Genomic DNA, 16062 nt, shown 5'->3' on the forward strand with positions numbered 1-16062 from the left:
GAGCATCTCTCCCGCCTGCTATCCAGAGAACAGGCAGGGCTTCGACCCCAGGGAGACTTCATCTTCCAGCGTGCCGCACAAGCCTGGGGAGGGCGTGAGCGCAGCCTTGGCGCGATGCTCCTTGGGGGTTGTAGTTTTCACTCGTCCAGCAGGAGCGCGGGCGCCTCCGCCTGGTGGTGAAACGAGACCACGTGATCGGAAAACCCGCGGTTTGCCTTTGAGCCGGAACAGGATGACTGCGTTGACCGACGCCGGGCCTCCGAGCGGACCAATCGGCTGCCTAGGGGGAGACGTTGGCTTTTGAAATCAGCCAATGGCAGGCACACGCTGGAGCTTCCTCTCCGCCTTCTTCGCCCAGGCTGCGAGTGCTTGAAGGGAAGCAAGGAGGTGGCGGCGGCGGCGAGCGGCGGCGGCAAAGTTGCTTCTGAGGGGAGTCCAAGGTAGCGGGGAGAGGCATCGGGGCGCAGAGGAGCACTCTTCGGGGCTCCCCGGGCCCAGAGCTGGCGGAGCCGCCTGCAGGGAACCCGCCTCGCTCCCATCGCTTTTCTTTTATTATCGGAGTATAGGGGCGGCAGGCCCCGGGGAGGGCCGAGTGCAGGAGCCCGCGGCCGGGAGGGATGCGGCGGGCCGGGCTGGGGGCTGGGGTTTGGGGTGCGGCGGCGCCGGCCCGGCCGGTTGGGGCGCTTAGGAGGGGCGGGGGTTGGGGCAGAGTCCCGACGGGGCTGGCGCGCAGCCTGTGCGCAGGCGCAGAGGCCTAGTCGCCGACGTGCTCTGGGTCCCTCTGGGATGGGGCCCCCAGCTGGTCGGCCGTCAGCCAGCCCAGCCCCCGGCCCCTTGGGGACTCTGGGCGCTTGTTCCGTAGATGACCGGTTCTAACGAGTTCAAGCTGAACCAGCCCCCCGAGGACGGCATCTCCTCGGTGAAGTTCAGCCCCAACACCTCCCAGTTCCTGCTGGTCTCCTCCTGGGACACGTCGGTGCGCCTCTACGATGTGCCGGCCAACTCCATGCGGCTCAAGTACCAGCACACCGGCGCCGTCCTGGACTGCGCGTTCTACGTAGGTGTCCTCTTTCCGCCGCCGCCCTCGTTGGTGTTACGCTCTCCTCTGAATAGTGTCCCTTTTCGAGTATTGGGTAGAGGCTTCTGTCGGTGGAGTTGTTTGGACAGCTCTTTGGCGTTTCCTGAACGCTTGCCTTGAGCCAGGTACCGTTTTTTTTGGCTCTGGGGACATGCAGACGTCGGAAACTCGGTCTCCCCTTTCAAGTGGAGTCTAGGGGAGTAATCTTGCAGAGTTTCAGGACATAGGACAGTTGTATTTGAAATTTGTAACAAGACAGTAAAATTTGGCTGTCTCATTAAAGGGAAGACTTTTTTCTTTTTCCACTAGGAAGTAGGAATGCCTCTTTACTCTCAGGCTATGTGGTGAATAGTGCTTCCTTAATTTACTGACATAGTAGTTTTTCTGACCACTTGCTTTATTTTTTCTGCTGTTTTTGTTTACAGTGAGTGCTTGAGCCCAGTGTACATCTTGAGTGTAAACTGGACAGTTGGCTGCAGAAACAGGAATTCTGAAACACTTTGTAAAGCTCTGTAAGTTTTAAATAACTTGAAACTTTATTTTGTAGGATCCAACGCATGCCTGGAGTGGGGGATTAGACCATCAACTGAAAATGCATGATTTGAACACTGATCAAGGTAATATGGCCAGGTTTTTTTTTTTTTTTTTTTACCAGTTTATTGTTTTCTCAGCTAGCATATGAGAGTATAAATGTTTATTTAGATAGAGTAGTTCCTGAGTTGCTTAGTTCCTAAGTTGCTTGGATACAAATAGAAGTGGTTTGAATTTAAGATTTTTTTGTTTAAATGATAACCGTTAAGTTACTGATCACAAAATATTATGCATGTGTTTTTTCAGTAAAGCCCATAATGATCTCCATCCCAGGGGTTTACATGAAGTGACACTTCAGTATTTGACCTTCATCTTGTCCTCAGAAGAGGACTGGTTCTTGTAGTGGTCCACTTTTCATTAGGACTTTTCAGGACAGTGCTGATGTTTGAGTTCTCTTTTCAGAAGCTACTGAAGTTTAGACTACAGCAAGATAGATTTTTAAGAATCTAGCGTTATAAAATAACCAATCATGTCCATGTGCTGTATTAGTCCTGCTTGTATAATTATTTAGGATAGAATATGCTTCACTTGGCGTTTGTTGAATGAATAACAAGATGACACATTTTCTTTTAGTTCATTTCTTAGAAGGTCTAGGTGTGAAATGACTTACTCAAGTTTTTACGGTGACTTTGGAGCAGAGCAGAGATTGGAATGGAATCTAAATGCACAGAGCTCTCTAGCAGAGCTTTTTTTGGTGTGTGCGTACATTAGACATAGAAGTACTTGAAGCAGATGGCAAGGCACAGAGAGATGACTAGATGAAGAGGAGTTGGACAGTGAGAGGGAGGGCACAATATTTTGTCAAAAAAAATAAGCACCCAATTACAAAGTGACTTTGGCCTGTAGCTTAGAACTGCAGGTGTTTGCTATTGTTGGCTGGCAGCTGACGCTACACAGTAAGTTAGTTTGCAGGTTTAGGTCCTATTTGTTTGAAAACTTAGGAGGAAAAAAACACTGAAAAGCAAACTTAAGATCTTGGAGACCGAAATGAAGGGAGTTAGCTGTTTACTCTCTGAAGGTCATTGCCTAACCTCATGAGATGCTTTTCTTTCTTATTTAAGTGACATGTTTTTAAACATGTAGTCTTTCTGTTTGAAAATTAGGACCACATATTGTTCTTTGCTGTCTCATTAGCATGTGGCATATGTTCTGACACATGGAAGACGTTTAGTAGATGTTAGTTGAATGAAGGAATGAGCGTAAAAAGTTGAAATTGAGAGGAAAGAAATTGTGTATGTATTGGAAATTTGACCCATGATGAAAACCAAGTGGAGTAATCATAAGACTCCTTGCCTTCCTGTTGCCGGCTCTCAGATAATCCTGTTACCACTTAAATAAGTTTCTTATAAGCATTGGCTTAATGTGATAAGTTTTATCCAGATGCAGAAGACCAGAGTTCTCCGTTCATTTGTTCCTTCCACAGGTATTTCTTGAGCACCTACCCTGTGTCATATCCTGCACTAGATACAGTCAGAACTGCACTCATGCGTGGACGCATTCTGAGAAATGCGTTGTTAGGCAATTTTATCTGTTGTGGGAGCATCATAGAGTGTACTTACACAAACACAGGTGGTATAGCCTACTACATGCCTAGGCTGTATGGTGTTAATCTTAGGGGACCACCGTCCTATATGAGATCTGTCATTGACTGAAATGTCATTATGTGATGCATGACTATGCAGAGTTAAACAAACTTTCTAATTTTAAGGAATCTAGAGTCTAGTGAAGAAAATAACAGATTTTAATGCTACCATTTTAATGTAATCTGGAATTCAAGTCAGCGTTTGATATGTACCATGCCAGCGCATCAAATTATGCACTGTAAGGTGAACAGAGGAATGGATGACTCTTTGTAGTCATGGAGAAATTTTTCTGTATGCAGACTTTTCTGTGGAGTTGGTAGAAATGGATTCGTTACAGTTGAATGAATGTTTCCTTCTCTTGTTCACTTGAGCAATCCTTGTTTAGCAGAGGTAGTAAACCTACGTGGGTTTTTTTTTTCCTTTAGAAAATCTTGTTGGAACCCATGACGCCCCTATCCGATGTGTTGAATACTGTCCAGAAGTGAATGTGATGGTTACTGGGAGTTGGGATCAGACAGTCAAATTATGGGATCCCAGAACTCCTTGTAATGCTGGGACCTTCTCTCAGCCCGAAAAGGTAGGCCCTTTATATTCATAATAGGATTTGTCGTCCTTGGGGCGATTTGACTTAGTACATGTTTGATGAATATGGTAATAAATATAGAAGTGAAGAGTTGACCAGTCTGTTTTACACACCCAGCTACATAGAAATATTTTGATGAAAGGAAAATTAATTTTGGTATGTTGATCCACTTTTTTCTGTCAGTTGTCATATTTGTACTGGAGAGCACTAGCTTAAATAAACTCACTTCTGTGAATGGCTAATGCTTTCAGTCCCAAGACTGAAAAGCGACTCACTGCATTTTCAGAGAAGTCATTTAGCAAAGACTGTTGGATTGCCTTAAATTGGGTTTGATGTGCCCAAACCAGAAAGTAGGATGGAGCATCACTCATTTATACTTACGACCTGAGGTTTCGTTTGAGTTTACTGTTAAGAGGGTGAAATGGGTTATCATTTCAAGTTTAGTGAGAACGGTGTCCTATATTCCCTGGCTTTTACCATTTATTTATTTATTTATTTTTAATATTGACGGATGTAGTTTGAAGGCTCTAGTGAACAAAGCTTCTTAGAACGGAAGCCGTATTATTTTAACCTTTTGATCTTTACAGTGAAAGTGTAATTGAGCATTCTTGCTGTATCCTTATCAGACTTTATCAGGTGGTAGTTAATTTTAAAGATTGATTGTTTTAGCAGTTTAAAGGTACCTTTCACTTGAGTCTGTTTCCTCAGTGTAAATATACTATTCAGTTCCTGTTAGCCGTCATTATATACTGTAGTGCACCCAAAGAGCCATTATTTTTGTCACATCACAGTCGAATCTACTCCTGGCAAGACCTTTGTTCAGAATAAAATAATTGCATTGTTTCTAGTTTTGATTTATGGTCGTATGTAACATGTTAAGAGCCATGATAAATTGCTGACAGAATATCATATAATGGACAGCCACACTGAATCAAGCTGCTTATTGGTTCAGCAAGGTTCATTATGTCACTTTTTTTAGTACTTTCTTTGATAAATGTATATACCTAGTCAGTAGCATGACAGTGGTTTCACTTGATTTATGATCATTGGAGATAGAAAGCACTATTAGAAGCTTGTGTGTCACCTGTATAGTAAAGATTTAAGATAAAATTCCCAACCTGATTGTACTATTATAAATCTATTTCTATCTGGATTCTGTGTTTTCTAAGTTTGGTGTTTCATGTCTTAGGTTAGTTTCTGTTTTTCTGCAGGCATTTTGTTTTCTGAATAAATTACAGTAAATCTTGTATTTTTCTTACGCCTATGTTAAATCTGTTTTGAATCTTTTTAGTTCCTTATTTTTCCCTTGGTCAAATTCTTTGTTGAATTTTAAGGCCAGGTGGTAGAGACTGTTGGGTCATTACATTGTTAAACCTAACTTAGGTTTTTTGGCTGGTGGTATATAGTTAACATGATAGTGATTACTAACCATATGGTTTAATTACTGAATGTTAAAGAGATATCTTACCAGGTCCTGGGGCCTTTTCATTTTTTGTAGCAATTCTTCGGGTTTTAAAATATTAGATTAAGTTAGAGTTGCTTATTAATTGAAAGTAGTAATCAGAGCAACTGTGTATCTGAAGTCTAGGTTAAAAAAAGAAATGATTTAACATGATCAGGAAAATACATTTTGCCATCATTTTTGTGAATGGCTTTCTCTGTTTGGTCCCCAAATAACATATTTGAAAATAAACCACTTTAAATGCTTGCTTGCAGCAAGTTCTGTGATTTATTATAAAGGGATTTTTTATGGAAGTTGTTTTAATATTGAAGAAAAGGCATTAAGAGGGAAAAAATAGATGCTTTTAGGGGAAAAAACACTTTTTAAATTTTCCCTAAGGATGAACTCTGTCTTGAGTGTTTAGTGTGACATCAAGGGACAAGAATTTGTTTTGTCATATGCCAGACCACTATCCTTGTCTTTTAATTTTGAGTTTGTATGCCATCAAAACCAACTAAGCAGCTAATTAGTGATGGCTCCTTCACTCTTCCTGGAAAAGCCTATTTATTTATTCAGTGTGGCAGCTGGGAAAGTCAAGATTTTTGGAGTTACAAAATGAAATTTTCCAAAAGGTGATCGTAGAAAAGTAACTTTGAATATGATTGTTTTATGAAAAGCCACGAGCCCATTGAAAGGTATCTTGAATTGTTTTATGGCTTTGTTGTCTCCTTTTTGAGTATTTTTTACACCTTTATATTGTCACTAAATAAGAAGACTGGAAAAATTGTTTAATTATTTAATTTGTTTTAGTAACAAAGAAAATTAAGTCTTTGAGTGTTTTTTGCAGAAGTAATTGAATGTACATTACATGATACTTGGTTAAGTGTTACTTTGGTTCATTCTTTTTTGTAAATTACTTGGTTTGTGTAACTATAATATTTAAAGTTTGGTACTTGTATTTGGGAACCTGATCAGCTAACTTTTTTGTGGTTTTATGTTTAGTGGACTTTATTTTGGGGCAGAATGCCATTTTCAGGCAATAGATGATTTTTGGAAGTTTTACTCCTTCTTGAAGGTGTACACCCTCTCTGTGTCTGGAGACCGGCTGATCGTGGGCACTGCGGGCCGCAGAGTGTTGGTGTGGGACCTACGGAACATGGGCTATGTGCAGCAGCGCCGGGAGTCCAGCCTCAAGTACCAGACCCGCTGCATACGGGCATTTCCGAACAAGCAGGTACTGACCCCCCACCCCTTTGGAATTTGAAAGCATGGTCTTATATAATCATGATTTTGGTCACTGCCTTTTAAAGCTTTGCTTTTTTTCCTCTCTCTTTTTGAGTAGTGATTTAGAATTTGCTGTTAGGTTTATTTTTGACAGCCTTTTGTTAAAAGGTAGTGTGTTAATAACCCAGTTTTAGAGAAGACCCGGATGTTCAGAGTGGTCAAGTCATCTGCCAGTTTGAATAGAGGTCTTCTGATTCCTTGTTGATCCCGGTCCAGGAGGCTTGGCAGGTGTCCACTGATCCAAGAGCTTTTCAGATGTTTCAGTTTAGTAACCAGTGAATTAAAATTTAAATCTGGATATTTAGGATTATGGAATTTGCTGTTCTCTTTTTTTTGCCTCTTTGTAACCCTAATACTAATAGAGTTCTTTCCCCAACCTGACAGCAGAACTTGGCTTTTTCTTTTTTTAAAGAACGCCACTGAAGTTAGAGAGGCAACGCCCCTCCTGTCAGGACTAACTCGCGGTGTACGGGCCGGTCACCCTTCCATCAACATTGTTAAAGGCCGTTACCCTGTTTATTAGTGAGCTGCTCCCCCCAAATCCTGAAAGTTCGAAGGGGAGTTGGTGGCGTGGTTAGCTGCTACAGGAATTTTGCAAGAGGAAAAGTCATTAAAAACAGCAGATATCTTTGGAATCTCGTGGCTGTCCTTCAGTCGGACTGTGGAGCTTGAAGCAATTCTGTCAGTTCTTCTGGCCCTTTATCTCAGAAGGCTAGCACCTCAAAAGGTGGTCACAGTTCTTTTTCTCAGGAAATTATAAATTTCCACTGAAGAGAAGGAATTGCAGTTATGTGAAACTTCAGAGATTTGAATACATGATTAAAATTTCCTTGCATTTATAAATATTATTTTTATGTCTTATATCTAAAATCTTCTGTCACTGTTTCCAGTTCACAATGGAAGTTTAAAAGTAAGGTTTTCTTGGTTTTTTATTTTTCTTTGTAAGAAATATAAAGTAGTTGTATACTTATGTATTTGTAAGAAATACATAAGTAGTTTTTCAGGAATCTTTTTTATACCTTGAAGAATTTAAAAAATTAAATAAAATATAGATTTCATATTTCTGTTATCGCGTACTTTCTTTGACATAGTGTCATTTCAAAGAAAAGTGAGAAGAGGTTTGAAATTGTAAACCACTTTTGAACCTTGCTGAAAATCTGTTGTTTGTGTGTAAACTCAACTTGCTGTAGTTAAGTGCAAGAGGCGGAGAGACTGAGCGGGAGAGCTGGCTTTCCAGTTGGTTTAGATTATGGATAGCCCCAGTGAAGGAGACACACTGGTTCTTAGAGTTGTTGGAGATGCAGAGGTATAGAGCAAAGAAAAATACATTCCAGCTGATGGGACAAATCTGAGTCTCCTTCTGGGCAGGACAATAAGTAAATAATACTGAAACACTTTAAAATGCTCGTTTAGGTTGACAAAATAACTGGACATTTTTGATTGCAGTGTGCAAGGCACTGGTACAGTGAAGAAAGCAAGTGATGACAGCCTTTTTTTTTTTTTTTTTTTTTTTTAAATCACACAGGTATTAGTGTTTTTAAGCTTTTGGAATGATCATAGCTGTGTTAGTACAGCTCAAACCCTTAGTTAAATAGTGCCTGGCTCTGCATCTTTTCTTTTCTGAAATAATTATCTTTCTTTAGTGTGGATTGAATTTCAGAATTAGTGCCTTGCTTTTGGAAGCTGGAGTCACCATTTTTGTCCTTCTCTGGTTCCCTCGTGGCAGGGTTATGTATTAAGCTCTATTGAAGGCCGAGTGGCAGTTGAGTACCTGGACCCAAGCCCCGAGGTGCAAAAGAAGAAGTACGCCTTCAAGTGTCACAGACTAAAAGAAAACAATATTGAGCAGATTTACCCGGTCAATGCCATTTCCTTCCACAACATCCACAATACATTTGCCACAGGTAAAGTATGGCATGCTAACCTGTATTTAATTACTAAGACAACATTATTTTTGCTCTTAATTGAACACTAGATGTTTATGCTTAGGCAAAATTTTTTAAAAACTTGTGCTTGCTTTTTATGGTATTTAGGGGAAAAAAATCTGGTACAGTGCTCCTTGGGCAAAGTGTAACTTCTATATGACCTTAAAGATTAACTGTTAAGATAATGGTTATTTCTGTATGTGCTTTTAAGAACCATTTTAAGTCTTTTGAAATGACTTGCAGGTGGTTCTGATGGATTCGTAAATATTTGGGATCCATTTAACAAAAAGCGACTGTGTCAGTTCCATCGGTACCCCACCAGCATCGCATCACTTGCCTTCAGTAATGATGGGACTACACTTGCAATAGCATCATCATATATGTATGAAATGGATGATACAGAACATCCAGAAGATGGTATCTTCATTCGCCAAGTGACAGATGCAGAAACAAAACCCAAGTGAGTATGCTTCACCTGTGTTTGAGCCTTTTCTTGCATTCAACCCAGGATTTATTAATTTTCTAAATTCATGAATAGCATTGTTGATGCCTGCCTGATATTACAGCTGACTGTAGGGTTGGAATTGATTTTATCTTGTTCTCCCAAGCTTTCAATATCCGTAGGTTGATAGACGTCTGATGGATAAAATTGTGCCTAGTTGTTTTGTAGAGAAGAATGTCAAACTCTCATTCTTCTTGAATAGGCACTATTATTTGAATCTCTGGAGTTATTACTAGCTCATTGCTTCAAAATTAAGTTGAGGAATTCAAGAATAATTTATTTTAGCAAATTCTATTTAAGATATTTAAGAATTTGAACTGCCAAAAATCTTTCCTCTCCACAGAGGTTGTTTCTTTAATATTTACACAAAGCGAATGACCTTCGGGTCTTATTGGAAACGCAGAGTAATATGGCCTTGCCTGGAATAGCAAATTTCCTTAGTTTTGAAATTTTCATAGATGTCTTTGGCTCTTGGTTGTAACTTGACAGAGAGGAACCATTTCATTTTTTGGTACCACAGGGCAAAGCTCTGTCCTTAATTACTTGCACGAGGCTCAAGGGGCAGCTGACGTCCAGGCACTTGTTAAAGCGTTAAATACCCACGCCAAGTGTCTTTGTCCCGTTCCTTGTCCTTCTCTACCCAGGCGCTTGAAGGAATTCCTCAGTAAATATTTACAGAGTAACTGACTGTTTTCAGATTCCTGTCCTGTCCTGAATTAAAATGCTGTAGTGCCCTTGCTAAATTGGGGGAGTCCCTGAGAGGGCAGAGTATTAAATATTGAATAGCGTGTATGCCTTTACCGGATTGACTTTAGAAAAGACTTAGTATGTGAAGCCTGTTGGATAAAGGGCTGTGTTTGCATTTAATCTCTCACTTTTGTGTCTCCTGTCCTGGCCGGCCATTTTGATCTCATGCTGTTCTTTTTTCTTTTGAACTTGTAGGTCACCATGTACTTGACAAGATTTCATTTACTTAAGTGCCATGTTGATGATAATAAAACAATTCGTACTCCCCAATGGTGGATTTATTACTATTAACAAAGAAACCAGGGAAAAATATTAATTTAAATAATATAAGAACCTGAAAATAATGGAAAAGAGGTTTTTGTTGATTTTTTTTTTTAAAACGAACACTTTCTTAAGTGCATGAGATGGTTTGATGGTTTGCTGCATTAAAGGTACTTGGGCAAACAAAAGTGGAGGGCAGTGACTGCACTTCTGAGAGTCAGTTTTGACCTTGATGATTTTTGTTTCCACTGTGGAAATAAATGTTGTAAATAAATGTAGGTAATAAAAATCCCTTTGCCTTCTTTCTGGACCTTAAACGGTAGAGGAAAAGGCTCTTGAGCCATTTGTTTCTTTTGCTGGTTATAGTTGCTAATTCTAAAGCTGCTTCAGACTGCCTCATGAGGAGGTTAATCTACAATTAAACAATATTTCCTCTCGGCCGTCCATTATTTTCTGAAGCAGATGGTTCATCATTTCCTGGGCTGTTAAACAAAGCGAGGTTAAGGTTAGACTCTTGGGAATCAGCTAGTTTTCAATCTTATTAGGGTGCAGAAGGAAAACTAATAAGAAAACCTCCTAACATCATTTTGTGACTGTAAACAATTATTTATTAGCAAACAATTGATCCCAGAAGGGCAAATTGTTTGAGTTAGTAATGAGCTGAGAAAAGACAGAGCATATCTGTGTATTTGGAAAAATAATTGTAACGTAATTGCAGTACATTTAGACAGGCATCTATTTGGACCTGTTTCTATCTCTAAATGAATTTTTGGAAACATTAATGAGGTTTACATATTTCTCTGACATTTATATAGTTCTCATGTCCATTTCAGTTGCCCAGCCGCTGGTGATTAAGGTTAAAAAGAAAAAAATTACAGTGAGAATGAGATTCATTTCAATGTAATGCCCTGAAGCAGAACACGAACTTAGCTTGGCCTATTCTGGGTGGTTCCAAATAGTATTTTTGTTGTCAAACTTTGTGTTTTTTGTTTATATTTTTGCAAATGTATGTTTATGAATGGGACTTGGACCTTTACTGAAATTTATTTTATCTGTGGTGTATTTAAGAAAAATTCTTTAATACAGAGAAGGGTCTTATTTTTAAGGTGAAAACTGAGTGTAAGTCTGAACCCATCTTTTGAAATGTATTTTCTTCATTGCAGGTCCACCTAATCATCTCGTCAAAGTGGTTTCTCTGTGGAAAGCTTTGTTTTGCTTCCTACAAATACGTGCTTATCCCCTCAGGGGTGTGTTATAGTCATTGTGGACATGTTATTTAGTCTGTGGATTTCTCTGTTTTCTGTCTTAAAAATCCTTGTCTCTGTGCCCTTTCGTGCTGACTCTGTGTAGGATGGCGAGTCTTGTGTCCTTGTGCAGTAGTGTGAAGAATTGTTTTCTCCTCCAGCAAGCCCAGTTGCTGTTTATGAGCCGCTTGAGCTCTTTTTGTAAAATAATCTAAACTTGTTATTTCCGTGCTGTCTAATAAATCAGAGATTCAGAACCCTTAAATGTTGCATGTTTTTAAATGTCGGTAATTAATGTAATTTACTTCATAAAAAGGCTTCTGTAAAGCAACAGTCCCTTCATCCAGGGCTTGGTGGGGATGACATTTTACCCTTAGGTCCACACTGCCTCGTTCCATTACGTCTATTCTGCTGTACGCTGGGGATTCAGCCCTGGATAAAGTGATCTGTTGGAGTTCTGCCATTTCCCTCGTGCCCTCTTGCTGGATCAGCAGGGCCCTTGAGCCAGCTGTGCCGCCTCTCAGGATGGGCACAGCCTGAGCGGCAGCTGACGGGCGCCCTTTGGCACGGCTCTCTCCGGGTAGTGCTAGTGCAGGCGGGCTCGTGCGGCTCCCCCTCCCTGTGCTGATGCAGTCATCGGGCGCGCACAGAGCCAAATGACAGGCCCGCCTGTCCTTATCCATCAAATGCTAAATCACAGTGAAGCCCTTGGGATGGTAAATAATGTAATAGCCGGAGACTAACTGATGGTATTGGTTCTTTAGTGTGATTATGTGCTTTTTAAAGTCATAACCACTTGGTTGAGGACAGAACATAAATTTAAAACATTGTTTAACTGAAAGAGAATTAATATGGTGTCGTAAAAGGTGACTAAATTAAAGAAATGTTGGGGACCTGTTTTTTAGGTCGTGGTGTAGGAGAGCTCTTTTTGTAATTCCGTCTGGATGTCCTCTTGTCGCTTGAAACCAAATGTGTCTCACCCTGACCCTGTCTCCCTGCCTCCCCTAGGACCTCTTAACCGGCTCCCGTCACGATGTGCCTGTTATGGTTGTGGCCGCCTTCCCCAGATGACCAGGGCCTTGGCGTTCTCACTGGTTTCCCTTAGCCAAATGCTCTTCTCTATTGTTAAGTGTCTGTTCTGTTTATCTTTTGTTTCTACTGCTACTGTCCCACCGCCTTAAAGGGGCCCCTCCGCCCATCCGGGGGAATGTGGCAGCCTCCAGTCTTGGCCCTAAATCCTCCACCTTCTGGAGCAGTGACTTTCAAACCTTTAAGCTGTAACCCAAATAAGAAATACGTTTGAATCGCAGTCCAGAACACAGGTCAATACAGTATGTGTAACAGAGAAAAGTTTTATAAAACATTACTTGCCCTTTGTACTGTTTGCTTGCTTGCTTGTTTTTTTTAAAAGTTTTTTTTAAGAAATGCTGGTTATGGCCCCTTGAACTGATTTTATAACAAGTGCCTTGCCGCCTCTAACTTAAAAAAAACTGCTGTCTACACACAAGACTAAAAACTCTTACTTTTTTTATCCTGCCATGCCTGGGATCCCCCAGAGCTCCCCCTTGCTCGTGGTAGCCCTTCAGTCACTTTGTAAGAAGGTGAGCGTCTTCCAAGGCCTGCAGATCCCTAGGAAGGGACCGGCTGATCGGCCAGGTGCTCTCAGAAGAATGGGGGTTGGGCTGACCTCCGCTGGGAATTCCGACACTTGGATAGGAATGTTCTGGTGGCAGCAATATCTGGTTCTGAGTTCTACTGTGTAGAAACTTAAAGGTGTATTAGCAGGTCCTCCTTTGTTCCGGGCAGGCGGGGATATCCAGCCCTGTTAGAAGGACCAAGGCCAGACTGCCCAGTTTGTGTTGGCATTCAAGCACTTCGTTGTTTTGCCTTCTGTATCTGTTCAACTTGAGGTTTCGTACAGTGTTGTGCTTTGCACATCTTCCGTTAAAAAAGGATTCTGGTCAAATAAGACTAGGCCTATCTGCTTGGTGGGAGGAGACTCCATGCACGTTAGCATCTAAGAGCTTGGAGAACTCAAGCAGTACAAGAAATGCCTGTGACTTCGTTTAACCCAGTTTTCCCCAAATTTCTTTGACCCTGAGCCTCTGCTCTCTGTAATCGCCTCCCCCACCAACTCCTCCCCCCCTGGAGTTTACTGGGATTCTGTTAATCAGAGTGCCAGGCTATTCGCTTCACTTATACTCAGATGCCCATGTTGGTTCCCAATTTTCACAGTCTGTTCAGGCTTTTTGTTTTTCCAAATTGCTCGTACAGTTTTAATTTGAATCCTTTTGCAAGGTCCAAGGTCTTATTCAAGATCCTGTTTTCCATGAGGGCCTCTGTCCTTGCTCCAGCTCACAAATGAGTGTGCCCTTTCTCAAAAGTTGGATGAAGCATCTCCTGCTTATGTACTTGTGGCAGTTACTGCCTGGCATTTTAGCATTTTCATGTGTGCACGTCTTGATCCTCTCCTAGATTCTTTCAAGACCAGGGACCACGTCTTTATGTATACTCTGGCGCATGAACATTGGGCCACTTTGGTATTGTTGAGTGATAGAGATGGTCCCTTTTTCAAAATAATTTTCAATATAATTTTGGAATAGAGCCACTCGGTGTCCAGTGCACTGGACATGTGACCGTTAGCTTGGTTAATTTATTCAGTAAGCACTTAGTAACTATTAGAGGAGGAGTATGTTCATTGTAGAAAAATGTAGGTGACAACATGCAGAAAGTGAGTTACACTGTCATATAATTATATCCTATAATAGGAGATAACATTTTGGTGTCTATCCATCCTTCAGAATTTTCTGCACATTCTTTCTGAATTTTGTTAACCACCTTATGTGAAAATGCCTGGGTGAACAAATTTGAAGATTTTGTTTGAGATGGTGTGACATGCAGTACGGGCCAGGTGGCTTCATGACATTTACTTTGGGAGGGGCATCCTAAGTGTTCTTTGAAGTAATGGGTGGCTGGTCACCCCCTGGAGCATCTGAAGCCTGGAAGCAGGAGATCCTGTGACGGTGGCAAGAGGAGTGAGGCCTTGGGCAAGTCCAGCCTTTGAACTTGGCTTTGAATCCTGACTTCGGTGCTGAATTCGTTGCGTCACTGGCCAAGTTAACTTCTCAGCTGCAGTTTCCTCATCTGTAAAATGAAGATAACACCTAACTCATGGAATTATAAATGAGTAGATACATTGGTTATTAGGGTGCACCTGACACAGTCAGTGAACAGCAAATCCCTGTTCTCTTTGCATGAAAAATATTTAATCCGTTGCTCACTTATTAGTCAGCTGATTTCAGGTTTTTTCTTTTTAATAAATTAATGTAGATCTCAGATATCTATGGGATTTCTAGTTCTTAAATTTGCCGGTATGTTTATCTTTTTAAAAACATTTCTGGGGCTGGCCCCATGGCCGAGTGGTTAAGTTCTCGCCCTCCGCTTCAGCGGCTTCAGCAGCCAGGGGTTTCGCTGGTTCGAATTCTGGGCAAGGACATGGCACTGCTCATCAAGCCATGCTGAGGCATTATCCCACATGCCACAACTAGACGGACCCACAACTAAAAATACACAACTATGTACTGGGGGGCTTTGGGGAGAAAAGGGAAAAATAAAATAAAAAAACCCCCAAAAAACAAGAAAAAAATTTCTGAACCATTTCAAACATTCAGAAAAACTCAGAGAATCACCCAGAAACCCACCATCTAGATTTTAAAACGTTATTTTGGCATATTAAACTCTTTGTTTTAAAAAATAAAACTTTGCACGTACTTGAAACCTCAATTGTACCCCTCTCTCACCCCATTGCCATTTTCCATTCTTACTACACTTTGTACCTATGTATGCCTTTATATTCAGGTAATATCCATATATATGTTTTTTAAAGTTTGCATAAATGGTGTGCTGTTTCTATCCTGGCATGAACCCACCCCTGTTCAACGTCAGGTGTGGTTAATAAGATGTAGAAGGAAAGGGACAAAGCTACTAAGAGGATCGCTTCCTAGTTGTAGGGAGACAACTAAGCAGCCCCAAGGTTGTGCAGTGGAGTGGCTGAGCTGAGCGCCCCTCTCTCTGGAAGTATGAGCTCAGCCACCATTACAGAAGGCATGGCAGTTCTCTGACTGGTTGGCTCTTTCAGGGGTGAAAACGGCATCATGTAACACTTCTTTCCCCTAGGAAAATACGTGAGCGAGCTGAGTACACAATAGATTAGGTGTATTAAAAATAAAACATCCGTGTTGTCATCCAAGAAGTAAACCGTAGCTCTCCTTTCATGGTTCTTCTCTCCTTTGGCTTCCCCACCTAAGTCTTTGAAATGTCTCTGGGTAGCCCATCTTTCACTAGGGAAAGCACTGGTTTAAACTCTTGGGACTGGTTACAGCAGTTTCCTTTAAAAATGGCACCTGGCTACGTTGCTTTGGAACTAGCTCTAAGAGAAATGAAAGCTGCCGAGCCTGGTGGCCACAAATACCAACTGGACCGTTGAGTACAAAAGGCACTTTTCCCTTGATCAGTGGTGTGTTGCAACGATGCTTTCATTTTCGAAGGATACCCACAGAACTTGTCCTGGGATTGTCATGGGGTATTGGCTTCTTAGTTGGAAAGTATTTTGTGTCCTGATGCAAAGAAATCTGAAGGTAAAAACTAGGCTCTACGGTGACTTATAGAGAATGGGAATTGGGGCAACAGGACATGAGTTACCCTGCCCGTTTAATGTAACTCATGATTTGGCAACCAGCTTTTAGAGCTATTTTAAATGAAAAGCTTTTGGTTTTATTTTGTTTTGCTTGAATACACTGCTGGTGGTACGACTTTCCAAATCA

General features: G+C 41.2%; 1 protein-coding gene across 3 annotated transcripts; it reads left to right on the top strand.

Moving 5' to 3' along the window:
• Window positions 1-305: 305 nt before the first annotated feature.
• Window positions 306-14534, top strand: BUB3 (BUB3 mitotic checkpoint protein). Of its 3 annotated transcripts, none has more exons than XM_046654355.1 (8): window positions 306-440; window positions 863-1057; window positions 1626-1695; window positions 3678-3829; window positions 6352-6510; window positions 8287-8464; window positions 8729-8945; window positions 12248-14534. In XM_046654355.1, the coding sequence occupies exons 2-8, from the start codon at window positions 863-865 to the stop codon at window positions 12255-12257; spliced, it is 981 nt and encodes a 326-aa protein (XP_046510311.1). In that variant the 5' UTR covers window positions 306-440; the 3' UTR covers window positions 12258-14534. The 3 variants fall into 3 exon arrangements, with proteins under 3 accessions (XP_046510311.1, XP_046510309.1, XP_046510310.1); XM_046654353.1 differs by lacking the exon at window positions 12248-14534 and adding an exon at window positions 9930-11504; XM_046654354.1 differs by lacking the exon at window positions 12248-14534 and adding an exon at window positions 11159-11504.
• Window positions 14535-16062: the final 1528 nt, after the last annotated feature.

Source organism: Equus quagga, chromosome 2, assembly GCF_021613505.1.
Source record: "Equus quagga isolate Etosha38 chromosome 2, UCLA_HA_Equagga_1.0, whole genome shotgun sequence".
Taxonomy (NCBI): domain Eukaryota; kingdom Metazoa; phylum Chordata; class Mammalia; order Perissodactyla; family Equidae; genus Equus; species Equus quagga.

Excerpts from the sequence above, each read along its gene's own strand:
- BUB3 (XM_046654353.1), top strand. The coding sequence starts at position 863 with ATGACCGGTTCTAACGAGTTCAAGCTGAACCAGCCCCCCGAGGACGGC. Across the intron at positions 3,830-6,351 it reads CCTTCTCTCAGCCCGAAAAG|GTGTACACCCTCTCTGTGTC; the intron begins GTAGGCCCTTTA and ends TCCTTCTTGAAG. Across the intron at positions 8,465-8,728 it reads CCACAATACATTTGCCACAG|GTGGTTCTGATGGATTCGTA; the intron begins GTAAAGTATGGC and ends AATGACTTGCAG.